The sequence below is a fragment of the Thamnophis elegans genome, chromosome 9 (assembly GCF_009769535.1).
Source record: "Thamnophis elegans isolate rThaEle1 chromosome 9, rThaEle1.pri, whole genome shotgun sequence".
NCBI lineage: Eukaryota > Metazoa > Chordata > Lepidosauria > Squamata > Colubridae > Thamnophis > Thamnophis elegans.
Window position 1 is genome coordinate 75376228 of NC_045549.1, and position 20165 is coordinate 75396392.

A 20165-nucleotide genomic window follows, 5' to 3' on the forward strand; every position below is an offset into this window, starting at 1 on the left:
TTTCATTCTTATTTCTATTCTTTCATTCCTTTCTATTCTATTCATTCATTCTATTCTTTAATTGTTTATTCTATTCTATTCTATTCTATTCTTTCCATATTCTATTCTATTCTGTTCTATTCATATTCTATTCTTTCATTATTTATTTTATTCCATTCTTTCATTCTCTATTCTATTCTATTCTATTCTTTCATTCTTGTTTCTATTCTATTCTTTCATTCTTATTTCTATTCTATTCTTTCATTCTCTATTCTATTCTTTCATTCTTTATTCTATTCTTTCATTCTTTATTCTATTCTATTCTTTCATTCTTTATTCTATTCTATTCTATTCTTTTCATATTCCATTCCATTCTATTCTTTCATTCCTAATTCTATTATATTCTTTCATCTATTCTACTCCACTCTGTTCCGAAGAAATACTTTTGACTTAATAACTGCTAGGAAGAATTCACTTTTTAATATCTTTTTAAAAACTATTCCTGCCCTTTTTGTTTTTGGTTCACCCTTCGTTTCATTTCTTGCATTTTTTTGCCTCCCCCCTCCTCCGAGCAGCTTTTTTCTTTTTTCCTTCCTTCCTTCCTTCCTTCCTTCCTTCCTTCCTTCCTTCCTTCCTTCCTTCCTTTCTTTATACTCCCTTGCTTTCCTCTTTCTGTTGAAAACTGTTTAGTTAAACAATTAAATACCGAAAAGAAAAAGAGGGGGAGAAATACGTACCAGTATTGAGCGTTTTCTTGATGACATTCGCGACTTGTCCTTTAAGCACCGAGTTCAGGAGTTTGACGATCAACACCAGGCAAGTGCAGAGCACGAGCAACGAGAGCGCGAGCAGGATGAGACCCACGGCCAGATCCTGCAGCTGAGATCCTACAAAAATGTGCTTGCCTACGGAGGGAGAAGGGACAAGTCAACCAAGGCTAAGCGACTCGTGTCCTGTTGGGTCCGAAAAGCTGACAGTTGGGTAGGAAGGCCAAGATGGCTGCTGTAACAGCCACAACGCCCCGCTAGTATTTTTATGTGCAATGCTTCAGATGTGGCCGCGATCTTGACTTTTGGGATCCAGAGAGAAACCTTTGATTTGAACCATTCCTTCCTCCTCCTTTCCTGCCTTCACTTGTATTTTTTTTTAATAGAATAGAATTAGAATAGAAAATAGAACAGAGAAGAGAAAAGAAGAGAGAATAGACAATACAATTAGAATTAGAATAGAAAAAAGGGAATGGAATGGAGTGGATTGGAGTGGAGTGGAATGGAATTAGAATTAGAATTAGAAGAGGAGGAGAGGAGAGGAGAGGAGAGAGAATAGACAATACAATTAAAATTAGAATAGAAAAAAGAGAATGGAATGGAATGAAGTGGAGTGAAGTGGAATGGAATAGAATTAGAGAAGAGAAGAGAAGAGAGGAGAGGAGAGGAGAGGAGAGGAGAAGAGAAGAAAGAATAGATAATAGAATAGAAAAAAGAGAAAGGAATGGAGTGGAGTGGAGTAAACTGGAATGGAATTAGAATTAGAATTAGAATTAGAAGAGGAGAGGAGAGGAGAGAAGAGAAGAGAGAATAGACAATACAATTAAAATTAGAATAGAAAAAAGAGAATGGAATGGAATGAAGTGGAGTGAAGTGGAATGGAATAGAATTAGAGAAGAGAAGAGAAGAGAGGAGAAGAGAAGAAAGAATAGATAATAGAATAGAAAAAAGAGAAAGGAATGGAGTGGAGTGGAGTAAGGTGGAATGGAATAGAATTAGAATAGAGTAGAGTAGAGTAGAGTAGGGTAGGGTAGGGTAGGGTAGGGTAGAGTAGAGAGAAGAGAAGAGACAATAGAATTAGAATTAGAATAGAAAAAAGAGAATGGAATGGAATGGAATAGAATAGAATAGAATAGAATAGAGGACTGAAAGAATGGAATGGGATAGGATAGGATAGGGTAGGATAGAATTCTTTATTGGCCAAGTGTGACACAAGGAATTTGTCTTTGGTGCATATGCTCTCGGTGTAGATTAAAAAGTATTATTAATTAATTACTAATTAGTTAAGTAAGTGAGTTAGCATTAATTCGGACACTTATCAAATTTGAGTATTTGAGTATTTATTAATACTTATAGGCCACCCTTTTCCCTGAGGGGACTCAGGGCGGCTTACATAAAATGAGGGGGGGGTATACAGACAATAGACACAAACAATACATAGAAGTAAAATAGTAAGCAACATTCATTCATCATTCGGGTGGGGGCAATTATCTTTGTCCCCAGGCCTGACGGGCTAGCCAGGTCTTAAGGGCTGTGCGGAAGGTCTGGACGGTGGTGAGGGTACGAATCTCCACGGGGAGATCGTTCCAAAGGGTCGGAGCTACTACTGAAAAGGCTCTCCTCTGTGTAGTTGCCAGTCGGCACTGACTGGCAGATGGAACTCGGAGGAGGCCTAATCTATGTGATCTAATTGGTCGCAGGGAGGTAATTGGCAGGAGGCGGTCTCTCAAATTGCACTTTCATAAAGCACCACAGTTCCTTCAGTGGCCGTTCAAAGTTACAACAGCGCAGGAAGAAGGGACTTACGGCCATTTCCCCCTCCACCCCTGTGACTGTTGCGGCTCCCCCATGATCAACGCTCAGATGCTTGGGCCACTATTGCGATGGGGTGAGCCCTCTCTCCAGCCTGACGTTTTCCCAGCGCAACGCTTGGCCTCTCTTGTTTTGAGAAACGGGCCTTCTCTCTTTAGAGAAGGCTTGAGGCAGCCCCTTCCCCTTACATTTCTCAAGATTCTGGGTTTCCGTCACGTTTTTGAGGGTCCAGGTCATATTTCCGCTGGTCCAGCAAAGCCCCGTGCAGTTTTCGGGTCCTGGGACGGTCGTATTCATTTCAACCTAGGCATTGAGACAAAACAGCTCGATGAAACCCGGTCCATTATGCTGATTTAGGCTCTATTATTATTCAAACAATAAAAAACCCCATGGCAACCACAAAGAATCCACCTTAGCAGTGGGAATGATGGAACGATGGCCCTATTTCACCCGTCACAGTGAAATGTTAATTCACGGCGTAAGAGAATCACAAAGCCAGGAGGGTCTTTGGGGGGGTCTTCTGATACAAAGTTCTTCTCAAAGCAGGACACCTTCCACCCTCCCAGACAAATGGCAGTCCAACCTAGAGCCGAGGTGGCGCAGTGGTTAGAGTGCAGTACTGCAGGCCACTTCAGCTGACTGCTAGCTGCAGTTCGGCGGTTCAAATCTCACTGGCTCAAGGTTGACTCAGCCTTCCATCCTTCCGAGGTGGGTGAAATGAGGACCCGGATTGTTGTTGGGGGCGATATGCTGACTCTGTAAACCGCTTAGAGAGGGCTGAAAGCCCCATGAAGCGGTATATAAGTCTAACTGCTATTGCTAACTGCTAACCTTTTCTGGAAAAGCTCCAGAGATGGAGCATTGACTCCTGGCAACCCTACAGACAAGTCCCTTCCTTGGCAAGGTTTCCAGAAATGGTTTAAAATTGAGGGGGGGGTTTCTTTCGTGCTCCCTGGGCCTGGTGGTTTTCCTGCAGGTGTTTCATGGCCCAAAGTAGGTCACATCATCAGTGATGAAGTTACCTAGTTGGGCCAGGAAACGTCTGCAAGAAAGCCACCAAGCTCAGAGAGCACCAAGGACTCCACAGTCCTTCCTCCTCCTCCTCCTCCTCCTCTCCACAAACCCCCCTCTCTTCTAGCACTGATAATGTCACCTAGTTGGGCCAGGAAACGTCTGCAAGAAAGCCACCAAGCTCAGAGAGCACCAAGGACCCCACAGTCCTTCCTCCTCCTCCCTCTTCCTCCTCTTCCTCCTCCCTCTTCCTCCTCTTCCTCCTCCTCCTGAACTTTTTCTACTCTTTGAATTGTGATAACATTCAGCATGACTCAAGCTGGATATATTTAGGCGTACATTTAGATGCTAGGAGATCAAAGTTCAGTATAGGTAGTCCTCAACTTATGACCGCAATCAAGCCCAACATTTCTGTGGTTAAGCGAGGCATTTGTTGAGTGAGTCTTTGCTCCATTTCACCGCCTGCCTTGCCTCGGTTTCTAAGTGAATCCCTGCAATTAGTCACCCGATTGTTAAGCGAATCTGTCTTCCCTACGGACTTCGCTTGTCAGAAGGTCGCAAAAAGGATCACATGACCCCTGGTCAACGCAACCGTCGTAAATCTGGACCACCTGCCAGGCCTCTGAATTTTGATCACGTGACCATGGGGAAAGGTCGTAAGTGTGTATATTTTTTCAGTGCCATCGTAACTTCGAATGATCACCAAATGAAGCAAAGGTCTACCTGTATGATATTCTATTTGCCGTATTTTTCAGAGTATAAGACGCTCCGAAGTATAAGCCGCACCTAGCTTTTGGGGAGGGAAAAGAAGAGAAAACAAACCTGCCTCCCAGCAATTTGCCTCCTTGCAGCAAAGAGCAAACAGCACAGAAGATATACACTGTTTGTAGTGTTACATTTCGTGGCACGACAAAACCGCGCTCGACTAAGCCGCGCCCGATTAAACCGCGTCGCTGACGTCATCAACGGGGCGACAACAGCGAGCGCGGAGAAAGAAGGGCACTTTAAATAGCGCTTTGAAAGCAAGCCGATTCAACTTAAGGTAAGGGTTAGGTTTAGGGTTAGGTTAAGGGTTAGGTTTAGGGTTAGGTTAAGGGTTAGGGTTAGGTTTAGGGTTAGGTTAAGGGTTAGGTTTAGGTTTAGGGTTAGGTTAAGGGTTAGGATTAGGTTTAGGTTTAGGGTTAGGTTAAGGGTTAGGGTTAGGGTTAGGGTTAGGGTTAGGTTTAGGGTTAGGTTAAGGGTTAGGTTTAGGGTTAGGTTTAGGATTAGGTTTAGGGGGGTTAGGTTTAGGTTTAGGGGTTAATTTTAGGTTTAGCGTTTACAGTGTGCTTCTGTCTCTGCGCTGTTGTTGCGCTGTTGATGACATCAGCTACGCGATTTCGTCGAGCGCGGTTTAGTCGAACGCGGTTTTGTGATGGAACCGTTACATTTCACACTATACTTGTGCAGAGGCTGTTAAAATTGTTGTGGCTTTCTGGAAGTCCAGGTTCCTCTCTGCTATTTAAAAGGAGATACAATAGCCCTGGGCCTCTTCAGGTCAAGCGTTTATTTTAAAAAGCTGCTTCATTTTGTTCAGTTGACTAGAACAATAATAAAGCAGTCTTTAAAAAAATAAGTTTAATAGTTTGAACATTTTATAGGCATTTATAGTTATTGACTTACCTCCTTGCAGCAAACAGCCGGTTTCAGTTTAGCCTGATTAGCACAAGAAAAAAAAATCTGTCTCTGCCTCCCAGCAATTTGCCTCCTTGCAGAAAACAGCAAGTTTCACTTTCACTTTCAGTTTAAGCACGGGCCTCCCGATCATCAGCTGTTTCAGGCTGCAGGGATTGCCATAGCCTATTGCCGCCTCCCGCAAGCCCCATTTTCCCCATTTGCGGCAAGGAGGTAAATTGCTGGGAGGCAGAGGCAGAGTTGGGGGTGGTGGGTGGGTGGGGGCTACATTCAGTGTATAAGACGCACCCACATTTTCACTCTCTTTTAGGGGCTGCGTCTTATACTCTGAAAAATACGATATCTACCCTTTCCAAAACAATAAATGCAATCGCAGTTTGATTTCCTAGCAGAATGACTACCTAGAACATTATCACATTATCATGATCACCCCCTTCATTTAGTGAGCAGTTATTAAAGATAAAAAGGACTAATTCAACGATAAGCCAGGCCTCTTATCTGCATCAAATCATCCCTTAACGCAACACTCACCACATTCTTGGTTGTTTTGCACCAATTTTTCACCAGGCTTTTATTCTTCGCTGATTCATCTCCCGTCGCGATTGCATTTATGACTGATTTATCGAGCTGTTAATCAAAGGAAGCAAAATGGAAATCCCAGTTTATGGGGGTTCAATTGAAGGACGCACATTTCATCAGATTAATTTTCTTGTGCCTTGCAGCTTCCAAAAGGTCAGCCCAATGTGACTCTGGAGGTTTGAAAAGCTAACACGATATCAAAACAAAATATAACTTATAGCAATAGCAGTAGACTTTTTTTTTTTAGCAATAGCAGTAGACTTATATACCGCTTCATAGGGCTTTCAGCCCTCTCTAAGCGGTTTACAGAGAGTCAGCATATTGCCCCCAACAATCTGGGTCCTCATTTTACCCACCTCGGAAGGATGGAAGGCTGAGTCAACCCTGAGCCGGTGAGATTTGAACCGCTGACCTGCTGATCTAGCAGTAGCCTGCAGTGCTGCATTTAACCACTGCGCCATCTTGGCTCTTATAGAGCCAGCTATAGGCGACAGCTGCCAAAAAAGCCAACACAGTTCTAGGCTGCATCAACAGAGGGAGAGAATCAGGATCACGTGAAGGGTTAATACCACTTTTTAAGGCCTTGGTGAGGCCACACTTGGAATATTTGCATCCAGATTTGGTCACCACGATGTAGAAAAGATGTTGAGACTCTGGAAAGAGTGCGGATAACAGCATCAAAGATGATTAGGGGAATGGAGGCCAAAACATATGAAGAACGGTTGCAGGAACTGGGTGTGTCTAGTTTAATGAAAAGAAGGACCAGGGGAGAGAAGGGGGAGAGAGAAGGAGGAGAAGGTGAAGAAAGAGAAGGAGAAGGAGGGAGAAGGAGGAGAAAGAGAAGGAGGGAGAAGGAGGAGAAGGAGAAGAAAGAGAAGGAGGGAGAAAGAGGAGGAGGAGAAGAAAGAGAAGGAGAAGAACTTGTTTCTTGGGTGAGAAGCAAAACATCTTCAAAAATTAACAAAAAACTCCAGTTGCCTCCTGAAAAAAAAAGCACTTTTGGGCCAACTAGGACTAAGAAGCCCCATGGATGTTCTGGAGTCCTCCCCCCCCCCCCCCCCCCCCCACATTCCTAGCATCGCATTAGTGAAAGGCGCAGAGAGATCGGAGCCAACCTGCTCTGGCTTAATAAACCAGGGAAGAATTTATACCTGGATGATGAGTTTTGTGAAGGGATCCGTGATGACTTTCAGCAATTCGGGGGCGTTTTCCCCACTTTCCAGCTGAAAGGAGTCCACGATAAGGCTGGTCAGGCGGTAGAGATACTGAGAGGCCACTTCGATGGGCAACAGGACAAACACGGAGAGCCAGTTAAAGAAATCGTGGACAGTGGCCCCCGCAAAGGCCCTGGAGACAAAGAAACAGAGGGCGATCAGAAGAGGCTCAGCAGAAAGACAACCAAAGGCATAAAAAAGAGCTTCAGAGGGTTGGTGTTCAACTAAGCAACCCCCATGGAGAACGTTCCTCCAGGCCTTCCTGTCTTCTCCCATCCCCTGGAGTCCATTCAAGCTCACTCCGACTGCTTGGGTGACTCCATCCAGCCACCTCCTTCTCTGCCGTCCCCTTCTTCTTCTTCTGCCCTCCATCGTTCCCAGCATGAGGCTCTTCTCCAGGGAGTCCTTCTTCCTTCTCATCAGGTGGCCAAAGTCTTTGAGTTTCCTCTTCAGGATCTGGCCTTCTAAAGAGCAGCCAGGGTGGATCTCCTCTAGGACTGACCGGTTGGATGGCCTTGCAGTCCAAGGGACTCAATGCAGGAGTCTTCTTCTCCAGCACCAGAGTTCAAAGGCCTCCATTCTTTGGCCCTCAGCCTTCCTTATGGTCCAACCTTCACAGCCATCCATTGCAAGTGGGAAAACCATAACCTTGACTAGACACACTTTTGTTGGCAAGGTGATGTCTCTGCTTTTTAGGATGCTGTCTAGATTTCCCATCACTTTCCTCCCCAGGAGCAAGCCTCTTTTGATTTCTTGGCTGCCATCCCCATCTTGGAGCCCAGGAAAATAAAATCTGTTCCTACCTCCATTTCTTCCCCATCTATTTGCCAGGAATTGGGAGGGCCAGATTCCATGATCTTAGTTTTCTTAAGGTTGAGTTTCAAGCCAACTTTTGGGAATTGAGATTTTGCAGTATCCTTCCCCTGGAGTGGGGAGGGAATGGAGATTTTGCAGTATCCTTCCCCTGGAGTGGGGAGGGAATGGAGATTTTACAGTATCCTTCCCCTGGAGTGGGGAGGGAATGGGGATTTTGCAGCATCCTTCCCCTGGAGTTGGGAGGGAATGAGGATTTTGCAGTATCCTTCCCCTGGAGTGGGGAGGGAATGGGGATTTTGCAGTATCCTTACCCTGGAGTGGGGAGGGAATGGAGATTTTGCAGTATCCGTCTCCTGCCACACCCACCAAGCCATGCCCACAGAACCAGTAGTAAAAAAAGTTTGAATCCCACCACTGCCTTACTTCATACTTAAGTGCTCACTAGAGGGGGTATGCGTAAGCGCACTAATGTGCCTATCGTCCCTATCATTGTAATTTTATACTATTCCTCTTTTTGTTTCTGTTTGACAAATTACAATAAATAAATAAAAACAAATGGTGAAAAATTAGCCAAAAGCCACTTTCTTTCAGTGTGGTTTTTGAACAGTCGCTAAACAAACTCTTGGAAGCTGACAGCTGACCAGGATTGTTATTACAGATGGCATAAACATTTAGATTTGTACTAATTTTATAGGTTTTCTTGGGCCTGCCTTCCTCGACAGTGACATTATTACCCTGATTCCTATTAGATAAAGATAAATCTTAAGATAAATAAGTGATACCTTCGAAATTCATTCCTATCTCCAGCTTGCATCAGTGCCACAATAGTGTTTGTCACCGAAGTCCCAATATTGGCTCCCATTATGATGGGGATAGCATGCTTAACGCTCAACACTGCAAAAATAAAAGTATAACACAATAAGGATTACAGGTAACAATTGATACATACGGACCAAACAGGTTTTATACAAGGGAGACAGATGAAAAGTAATGTCAGATTAATTATTAATGCATTAGAATATTTGGGAAAGAACAACCAGATCCCTGCTGCGTTTATATTTTTGGATGCTGAGAAGGCCTTTGATCGAGTTAACTGGCAATTTCTGCTGAAGATATTGCAAAAAATGCAGATAGGAGATAATTTTTTACAGTCAATTAAAGCAATATACCAACAGCAAACAGCACAAATCATAGTCAATGGAAGTTTAACAGACTCTTTTCAAATTGGAAAAGGTACAAGACAGGGTTGTCCTTTGTCCCCATTATTGTTTATTATAACTTTGGAAGTATTGTTGAATAAAATACGGGGCTTGGATGGTTTAAAAGGGATCAAGATTAGGCAGCAAGAATATAGAGTCCGCGCTTTTGCGGATGATTTGGTCATAATATTGGAACAACCGCAGGAATCCAGTATGGTTTTAATGAATACGATTAATCAATATGGTCAAGTGTCTGGCTTTAAAATAAACTTAGGAAAAACCAAAATATTAGCTATAAATATGAATATTAAACAAAAGGAAGAATTAGGAGTGATGCTAGGATGTGAGGTAGTTAAAAAAGTCAAATATCTTGGAGTTAACATTTTAACTTCAAATGGGAATTATATAAGCATAATTATGAACCACTTTGGCATAGCATACAGACAGAGATGAAAAAATGGGAGAAATTGCACTTATCTTTGCTGGGCAGGATAGCGGCAGTGAAAATGAACATTTTACCAAAATTTTTATTTCTTTTCCAAATGTTACCTATACTTAAAAAAGATGCGAACCTTTTAGAATGGCAGAAGGGTATCAACAAATTTGTGTGGGCAGGAAAGAAGCCGAGGGTAAAGATGAAAATAATGCAAGATGTACGTGAGAGAGGAGGATTGAAACTACCTAATTTAAAACTATATTATGATGCAGTGGCATTATCTGTAATTAGTGATTGGATTCATTTAACCAATGATAGAATATTGAACATTGAGGGACACGATCTGGTATTTGGTTGGCATGCTTACCTGTTATTCAACAAAAAATTGGATAAGAACTTTAAAAGTCATATTTTGAGAAATGCTTTATTGCGGGTTTGGAAGAAATACCAATATAAATTAAATGACAAGATACCCATGTGGGCAATTCCTAGACATGCAATTGAAAATATGAATACAGCACAAAAACAGGATAGATTTACTTACAGACAGCTTCTTACCTCGGAAAGGGGGGTATTACAATTAAAATCTTTAGAGGTATTAAAAGAGGAGAAGGTAGTTCAAACATGGTTCCAGTATGGGCAATTACAGGCTAGGTGGAAAATAGATCAAAAAATTGGCTTTATTCAAGTTGAGGATAATCTGTTTAAACAAATAAGAGATCAAAGCTTAATGCATATAAAGAGGATATATAATGTATTAATACAGATGGATTCGGAAACAGAATTAGTTAAAGATTGTATGATAAAATGGGCTCAAAATATTGAGGAACCAATAATGTTGGATACATGGGAAAGAATTTGGGTAAGAAATGTGAAATTTACACAAGCTCAAAATCTGAGAGAAAATTTTTACAAGATGTTTTATAGATGGCATTTAGATCCTAAAAAGCTGGCTTCTATGTACCCGAATGTACAGCCCAAATGTTGGAGATGTGGTTCTCTCGATGCTACATATTATCATATATGGTGGACCTGCCAAAAGGTTAAGGCATTTTGGATAAAAATATGGTGGGTCATGCAAAATGTTTTTAAAAAAAGGATAAAGTTTATTCCTCAGTTATTTTTACTAGGTATATGTACTGATTTTACAGTGGTAGAGACCAATTTGATTCTGCACCTGATAACTGCAGCAAGACTGTTGGTGGCGCAATATTGGAAGAAGGAAGACTTGCCTACAATCCAAGAATGGACATTGAAAGTAACAAACTTAGCTGAAATGGCTAAAATATCGGCATATCTCAAAGATCATTCAAATGAGAGATATAAACGAGACTGGAAAAAATGGATTGACTATATACAAAATAAATACGGGACTAAGAAATTCCAGTTAGCCTATGCTTAAGATCAGAAATGATTTAAACTGTTAAAAGTTAGTTCAGTAAGAAGAAGCTAAGTTCAATCTAGAATGTCATTAATTTCTTTATTTCTTTTTTCTCAATAGATTTTAGACTGTGTTAGTTAAAAATCCATACCGTGTACGGGTTCTGGGAAGTCGGGGGGGGGGGAAGGAGGAGGGGGGATGGGGGGGTGGAGGGAGGGAGGGGTACACACAACAAAAAAAAAAATTGTATTTCAATGTCTTAATGATTGACAAATGATGACATATTTGTGTTTGTTTTTTTTTAAAGAAAATAAAAAAGTTCTCTTAATAGAGAAAATAAAAAAAAAAAAAAAGGATTACAGGTAAACATGTAACAAAGGAGAACTATTGGCTCATACAGGACTGCTTCAGTGCCTGGAAGGAACCCAATTCCAGTCCTCCCAATTGCTTTCTACCAAACTTTTGTATGCACAGAGTTTATACAAAACATAAACAGGCTGTGTAAACAGAGGAGCAGAATCAAAATCACGTGAAGTTTTAGTACCGCTTTGTAAAACCTTAGTTAAGGCCATGCCTGGAATGCTGCATCCAGTTTTGGTAACCACATGCCAAAAAAAAAGGTGTGGAGACTCTGGAAAGAGTGCAGAGAAGAGCAAGAAAGAGTATCAGGGGACGGAGGGCGAAAACATATGAAGAATGGTTGCAGGAATTAGGTTTGGCCAGTGTACAGAAAAGAAGGAAAAGGGGAGACATGATAGCAGTCTTCCAATATCTGAGGGGCTGCCCCAAAGAAGAGGAAATCAAGCTATTTTCCAAAGCACCTGAGGGCAGGACAAGAAGCAATGGGTGGGAACTAACTAGTGGTGGGATTCAAATAATTTAACAACCGGTTCATTGCCCTAATGACCAGCTGGGTGAGCATGGCTCGGTGGTCATGTGACCGTGTGGGCATGGCCAACTCAACATCATTCACGTCGATGGGCATTTCATCTTAGCATGGCATGAACAGCACCTGTCCACCGAGCAGCTGGAGCATCGCGGAGGCTGGAAGAGGTGTCACAGGCAGGTATGATGCATGCACGCGCCACGCACAACCATGTGGGTGATGCTGGGCCTGTTCCAGACATACCGGTTGGAAGAGGCTCCGGAACCCACCACTGGTCTTGACGGGCACTGGAGCGCTGGAAAATGCCTTGGAAAATGGCCAGAAAAACAGCCAGAAATAGCCAAAAACCAGACAGGCATGTAGTGGCCAGCTGTTCTTCGGGTTTCCGGAGCTCCAGGCACACACACACACATGCATGCATACGCATTCTGGTTTGGGCACTCGGTACCGAAACCGTTTACCATCCCTGGTACACGTGAAAAAGACACCCTGCTGACAATGACAGAAGGAGGCCCTTACTCGTGGATTGCTCCCTTGTTATTTCCCTATTTTGTGGCTGACAAACTCTCAGAAGAAGTTACGAAAATCCAAAATCCGCTCTACGGTTGACTCACGTGAAGAAGACACCATGCTGACAATGATAGAGGAGGACGTGCTGGAACTTTGCACCATCACTGTCACCAGAACGCCGATGACGAGGCCGGCGACGGGATTTGATAAGACGGAACCATCCTTGAAAATGTCCCCTGCTGCTTTGCCTGCAGAAATAAAACTTACAGGTAGTCCTTGACGTGCGACAGTTCACTTAGCGACCGTTGCAAAGTTGCAACGGCTCTGAAACAAAGAGACTTAGGCCCATTTACCGCACTTATGACCATTGCAGCCACTCCAGGGTCAAAATTTGGATGCTTGGTGACTGGTTCATACTTATGATGGTTGCAGGGTCCCAGGGTCAGGTGATCACCTTTTTGCAACCTTATCATCAGCAAAGTCAATGGGGAAACCAGATTCACTTAACAACTGGGGTGACTCATTTAACAGCTGTGGTGGAAAAGGTCGTAAAATGGGGCAAAATTCACTTAAATATTTTGCTTAGCAACAGAAATCTTAGGCTCAATTAGGGTCATGAATGGAATACTACAGCTTTAAATAACCTTTATAACACTATATAACTCCATAACTCCAACTATATAACTATATAACTCCGTAACAAAAAGAGCAACATCTGGAGATGATCTGATTCACCTCACAGGATGTGAACCATAGCATAAAGAACAGAGGTTTACGTTTATTAGGCATTCTGTTTATATAAAGGACCACACAGAGCAAAGAGTACAATAACCATGTGCTTTACTGCTAAACTACTGTATTTAACTGCAACAGGAAACAGGAAACTCTACTTAAAACAAAAGACCATAGAGTAAAGACCATAGATCCAAACTTGTAAATACTGCCATCTACTGGCTGAATACTACTGTAGTTGTTGCACAGAAATACCCCATTCCAACAATGAATTCCAACAACGTTATATCACCAGCCTTTCAAAAAAATAAGACTGTGGAAAAATGTCCCTTAAATTGTATTTAACTACAATACCTGTCCTTCATAGCATGAAAGACTTATAGGGAAGGGAACTTGTTTCCTTAACTGGAGATGAAGGTTACAAGGGTTCACACAACATTTTGCATATGGGTGTATACACCGATCTACCTCCTTCAAGTGTCTGTGAAAGGTGTTTTATCTATTGAATCTCCTGGATAAGACATTCTCCATCACCATGTGCATTACCAAACTCTGGATTAAGAGATTAGTTTGGGTAAGAGACTAAGTCATAGATTGGCAGCTACCTGCACAAAGTTACAACAGTGCAGGTGGAAGAAAACAAACAGGTCCCCTCCCAGGCCACGCCCACTATCTCCCCCTTGTGATTGACAGCTCTTATGCCCAGTGGGCCTCAGAGGCTGGTTGTGTTCAACTAAGCATGCCCAGGGAAACTGAGTTGCCAGGAGCCTCTTAGAACCGTGTTTACCAACCTCAACCACTTCAACATGGATGGAGTCCAAGGCTGGCTGGGGATTTCTGAGATTTCTGAAGTCCACCCATCTTAAAGTTTGTTGACACGGCCTTGGAGGAAAGATCAATTACTTCAGCTACTCCTGAACTAGTGGGAGCAACAATCCTCCGTGCAATGAAGTACGGGCGTGAGAGTTGGGCACGAAGAAAGGCTGATCGAAGAAGAAGAACTGGCCCCTGTGAACTGCGGCATGGTATAAATTATTATGTACACCACGGACAGTCGGAGCAATCAACGAAGAGGGGTTGAATTGTGCCAGCGAGATTAGCGAAAATATTTCCAAACAGATCAACGGACTGCTGGAAAAAGGCCCAAGGAACATATTGTCATATGTGGTGGGTATGCACAGCAGCAATATATACATATATATATATATATATATATATATATATATATATATATATATATATATATATATATATATATATACACATATACATATACACATACACACACACACACACACACACACACACACCACACACACACATATATATATATATATATATATATATATATATATATACATACATATATACATATATACATATATACATATATATGTGTTTTATTTGTGCTGATAAATAAATAAAGGGAGACTAGTATAGATCTATTTCAAGCTATTTAGCTCTCATCAGCTAGCCATACCCTTACTGGGATTCGAACCTGTGCTGTGCAGTAAGGGTATGGCTAGCTGATGAGAGCTAAATAGCTTGAAATACATCTATACTAGTCTCCCTTTATTTATTTATCAGCACAAATAAAACACAAATATAACAAAGGCAACAGTAAAAATATTGGGTTTCTGTCGTGATGGACTCTTGTGACGAGCCGATTGACAGATGATGGAAGCAATTAGCTTCCTCCCATAATTGGGGCTTACCAGGGGTTGTGACACTAAATATATGTATGTATGTATGTATGTATGTATGTATGTATGTATGTATATAGCATTTTGGCCTTAGCAAGTTGGCCATGGCAAGTTGACCTTGGCAAGTTGGCCACAGCGAATTGTCACAGCTATCCTTAGTACCAATAATCCTGATTATATAATGCCTTAAAAACAGAATTGTTTCTGATTCTTTTGGAGCTGCCATAAATGCTCCTTGTAGCTTTATTGACACATTCCTCGGCCTTGAAGAGCCATTCTTTTGGAGTTGCAATGCTTAAAAATATTTATTCTGCAGAAATGAAGCCGATAAGACTTTCTCTATCCTCGAATAACGTACATTGTAATGTAATGTGTTGGAGACACTTGAAATTCCTGCCTTACCTCCAACTAACTGGAAGGCAGAGCTGAGCACGTCCAAGGAGCAAACGAAAAAGTAAAGCAATCCGAGCAGAAGAATAAATTTCACGGCGCCTCGCAAAACATAAAGGACTTTGTGTTTTCCATCGAGCTCTGCAAAAGACAAAGGGAGCATTTGTCTGTAATTAGCACAAAATATAAGTCTCAAAAAATCTCATCTATAAGTTCATGGAGTCAAGGTTGATAATGGGAGCCCTGTGGATAATAAACCAGAAGGAATGTTCTCATCATTAAAATTTAACTTTAGCTAAAAGGAGTTTTTTTTTTTTAAACAAAGCTTTAAAAAAACATTTTAAAAGGGTCCTTTACTTTGAAAGAGAAAATACCATTTCGTGTTTAGATTCTTTTATTGATCAAACTCATCCCATTTATTTTAGCATGCACGCACACACACACAACACACATCTTTCCATGTGTGTGTGTGTTTGTGTGTGTTGCATTTTTGCTGACAAATAAATGAAGGGAAACTAGTATAGATCTATTTCAAGCTATTTAGCTCTCATCAGCTAGCCTTACCCTTACTGGGATTCGAACCTGGGCTGTTTTTACATATTAGGCAGTTATATTAACCTCTAAGCCACAAGCTCTCCTCCCTTATCAGCTGAGCCGGGGGAATGATTAAGTGTTTTTTTTCCCTTTTGTCAAAGCACCTGGTATGCCTAGATAGATAGATAGATAGATAGATAGATAGATAGATAGATAGATAGATAGATAGATAGATAGATAGATAGATAGAGACAGACAGACAGACAGACAGACAGACAGATGATAACAGACAGGCAAATAGATACATAGAGAGACATATATATGGACAGATAGAATGACAGAGATATGTAGATATATAAATATATACATAACATTGGCAGAATTTTGGGTGCTGTGCATTAACTAAGACTCAATTAAGAGAATATCAAAATTTGGAGGAAGAGGTTATCACTTAATACTGCTTTGCCATCATTCGTGGTGGTGCGCCATGCCCCCTTTTGTCCTTCCAGCCCACCATTTGCTTTTTTTTAAAAAAAGAAACAAAACAGAGGAGATCGAGGTTACGAATGAAGAAATCACGCCATCTGGAGCAAAACCCATCCGAATGCTCTTTTCTATCCCCCAATCTATAACATTCCATGAGGAGAACCTCAACGGAGGTTCTTAGAACCTGGAGAAACTGAAACAAAGGCCATCCATTCTCTGGCGACAGAGCCTCACCTGACCATTTGACTCCGGTATCCTGAAGTTCTGGTAGCTTCCACGGATCTTCTTCTTCCTCTTCGGATGCAGCAGTCAAAGCAATGGTGGAATATGCAGGCAGAAGCTCCACCTGGTTTCCCATGGAAATGACCCCGTCTGGTGGACAAAAAACAAGCAAGGCAACATTACCGTCAGTTGACCAATAGGCGGTCATTAATGGTTGTATTGGAGATACGGAAGACAGGAGAGGAGAGATCAGGAGAAGGCCCTTCCATTTTACCTTTGGTCTCTTTCCCCTGTTTGTCAGACATGATCTTCTGGGGTTTTGAGGAAGGGTCTTCAATATATTTATTGGTCTCTGCGTCTTCCAGCTCAGGCCACGGAGCCATGTCCTGGAAGACATTGGGGTGGGAGAGAAAGATCAATATTCAACCCTCCGCTATCATATCTTCAAGGTTATGTCAAACAACCATTCCTTAAAAGCAACTGGCTTAGTTACAAACCCTCATATTATGTTTAAACAGATATAACAGATAACAGATGAACAGAGCAGGAAGCAGGGGTGAAATCCAGCAGGTTCTGACAGGTTCTGGAGAACCGGTAGCGGAAATTTTGAGTAGTTCGGAAAACCGGCAAATACCACCTCTGGCTGGCCCCACAGTGGAGAGGCAATGGGGATTTTTACAGTGTCCTTCCCCTGGAGTGGGGAGGAAAGGGAGATTTTGCAATACCCTCCCCTTGCATGCGTCTTAGCGCCTCCGCGACACTCTAGCTGCTCAGTGAAGCGTCGCGCAAGTGTTTTACTTAAAGAGCTAAAGACTTAAAAGACCGGTAAGGAGCTCGGGCAGGAAGAGGGCCCTCCAGAGCACCGGGAACGGAACAGTATCCGGTGCTCTGGGCAGCCTCCGGTACGCTCGTACCGGGGCGTACCTCCTGCAAGCCACCACTGGTTTGCTGTCCATTGGAATCTAGGAATCTCAGATAGGGCCAAGAATGAATGTTTGTCTTGTGTTCAGCCTGGGCCCCCTGCAAACACTGTCTCTCAGGGAGCCCGGTCGAAGTTTTGCGTGCTGATCACTGAAGCGCCTGGACTCCCAGGGAGAGAAGGGCTGGAGCTACTAAACAGGCAGCCAAGCTGAGTGCCTGAAGGACCCCATCCCGTCAGAGAGCGGGAGTAATTGCTTCAGCAGGCCGTATCCGACCCAGAGGCCGTAGTTCGAGGATCCCTGACTTAGTGCAATATATAAAAATGCAAAAATGCAAATATTTTTCTGCAGACCACCAAACTTTTCTCACGGACCACCAGTGGTCCAAGGACCACCAGTTGGTGACCGCTGCACCAATGGACACCAAGCCTATGGAGTTGCATGTAGGATTGATGGAGCCAAAAGAGAATTTTATAAAAACCCTCAATCATGGTGATATTTGGGTATTGTTGTTTTTTTGAATGATTGAGACGGATTTCCTGTTTATAGCGTTTCTTGGGATGGATGGGCTGCTGTAAGGTAAAAGTTCCCCTCACACATATACACATATGTGCTAGTCGTTTCCCACTCCAGGTGGGTGGTGCTCATCTCCATTTCAAAGCCAAAGAGCCAGCGTCGTCCGAAGACGTCTCCGTGGTCATGTGGCCAACATGACTCAACGCCGAAGGCACACGGAACGCTGTTCCCTTCCCACCAAAGGTGGTTCCTATTTTTCTACTTCCATTTTTACGTCCTTTCGAACTGCTCGGTTGGCAGAAGCTGGGACAAGTCACGGGAGCTCACTCCGTTCTGCGGCACTAGGGATTCGAACCATTGAACTGCCGACCTTTCTGATCGACAAGCTCAGCGTCTTAGCCACTGAGCCACCCTGGGCTGCTGTAGAAATGAACAGAGAAGTTAAGTAATTTTGGAAGGAGATGGAAGGAGGTCGAATGAGACCAGAGTTCCTTCGATGAGGAACATCTTCCACCATAGCTCTGGCGGGGAAAAAAATGTTGCAGAACTACCTGCCCTGCCAGGCTCTGCTTCCCACACCTCTTGCGAGTCAGAGGAATGCATGGGAACACCGCTGACCTCATGCTGCTACAGTTCCTGAAGGTGGAAGGCACCCAGTTTGGTTCTAGGCCGATCCTTAAGCTCACAAGACAAGCGGTAGAACCTTCACAATCAAAGTAGAGCAGGGAGGGACCTTGGAGGTCTTCTAGTCCAACCCCCTGCTCAAGCAGGAGACCCTGTACCATTCCAGACAAGTGGCTGTCCAGTCTCTTCTTAAAAACCTCCAGTGATGAAGCACCCACAACTTCCGGAGGCAACTTAAGTTCCACTGGCTAATCGTCCTCACTGTTAGGAAGTTTCTCCTTAATTCCAGGTTGCTTCTCTCCTTGATGAGTTTCCACCCATGGTTTCTTGCCTTCTGGCGCTTTGGAAAATAAGTTGGCTCTCTCTTCTTTGTGGCGGCCCCTCAAATATTGGAAGACTGCTATCATGTTCCCCCGCCCCAATCCTTCTTTTCTCTAGGCTGGCAAAACCCAAATCCTGCAACCGGGAAGCCTCCTGAAGACTCCGGAGGTTGAAAATCGGCCCTACGGACAAACCGGAAGTCACCATTCCCGGACTTCCAGGTTCCCTGTAAGGCCATTTTTCTGCCCTCCGGAGGCTTCCGGGAAGCCTCTGGAGGTCCTCTGGAGGCAGTGGAGGGAGGCTGTTTTCACCCTCCCCAGGCTCCTAGAAAGCTTCTAGAGCCTGGGGAGGGCGAAATAATAATCGTCCCAAAAGCGGGGTAGGGGGTTGCTGGTCACGTGCGCATGTGCGCAGGGTAGGGGTTGCATGCATGCTTGGTCGCGCACATAGCATTATGCGTGAGGCATACCTGCACACAACCCCCCTGTCCTCCCCCCCGCTTTTGGCACGGGAGCCAAAAAAGGTTAGCTATCATTGGTATCGAGTATGGGTGATAAGGCCAAGAAACCAAGAACAAAGGATTAAGAAAGCTTTATGCATTTTCATTAACGGAGAAGGTGGAACAAGGTGAGATAACAAGAAATATCATCTAATAAACATTTTAGTAATAATGCTACAATTTATTTATTTATTTATTTATTTATTAGACTTATATACCGCTTCATAGTGCTTTCAGCCCTCTCTAAGTGGTTTACAGAGTCAGCATATCGCCCCCCACAGTCTGGGTCTTCATTTCACCCACCTCGGAAGGATGGAAGGCTGAGTCAACCTTGAGCCGGTGAGATTTGAACTGCCGAACTGCAGATAACAGTCAGCTGAAGTGGCCTGCAGTACTGCACCCTAACCACTGCGCCACCTTGGCTCTTAAATTTGGATCTCAATTTGTTCTATTGGTCTATAACTGCCCCTATCCCTAAACCAGGGGTGGGTTTCAACCGGTCTGCAGCGGTCCGCACGGACCGGTTGGTCAGTGAACCCGGAAGTAAGTAACGTCCGGGAACGCCGAAGTGTCCACCCGCCTGCACTCCTTACCGGTCTTTGAAAGCTTCTGCGCTTCCACGCAGGCGCATGGCACATACAGCGCCTGTGCGATTCTCCGCGAGCAGCTGGAGCATCACGCAGGCGCTAAGAGGCATGCGTGAACTGCGCGCGTGCACGAGGACGCCGCCGGCCCCGGTCCAACCGGTATGGTTGGAACGGTATGAGCAATCCACCACTGCCCTAAACCTCGGCTAAAGGATGCCCCGGGAGTTATCTAATATTTATTTATTTATTCATTTTATTTATTAATACGATTTATAGGCCGCCCAATCCCGAAGGCCATCCCTCACTTTTAGCTGAGGTTTGCAAGTTGTCTAACTGCCCATTATTGCTACAAGCTTTACACATGCAT

At 43.4% G+C, this 20165-nt stretch overlaps 1 protein-coding gene across 1 annotated transcript in view; it reads right to left on the reverse strand.

Moving 5' to 3' along the window:
• LOC116512880 (sodium-dependent phosphate transport protein 2B-like) overlaps positions 1-20165 on the reverse strand; it is a 37128-nt gene that overhangs the window by 6327 nt on the left and 10636 nt on the right. Inside the window, exons 2-10 of the mRNA XM_032223551.1 lie at positions 16606-16717; positions 16344-16481; positions 15102-15230; positions 12369-12512; positions 8635-8746; positions 6974-7169; positions 5775-5870; positions 2747-2861; positions 717-884 (exon numbers count right to left, since the gene is read on the reverse strand). Coding sequence (XP_032079442.1) covers positions 717-884; positions 2747-2861; positions 5775-5870; positions 6974-7169; positions 8635-8746; positions 12369-12512; positions 15102-15230; positions 16344-16481; positions 16606-16714 — 1207 coding nt within the window. The 5' untranslated portion in view covers positions 16715-16717. The remainder of the gene's footprint in view (positions 1-716; positions 885-2746; positions 2862-5774; positions 5871-6973; positions 7170-8634; positions 8747-12368; positions 12513-15101; positions 15231-16343; positions 16482-16605; positions 16718-20165) is intronic.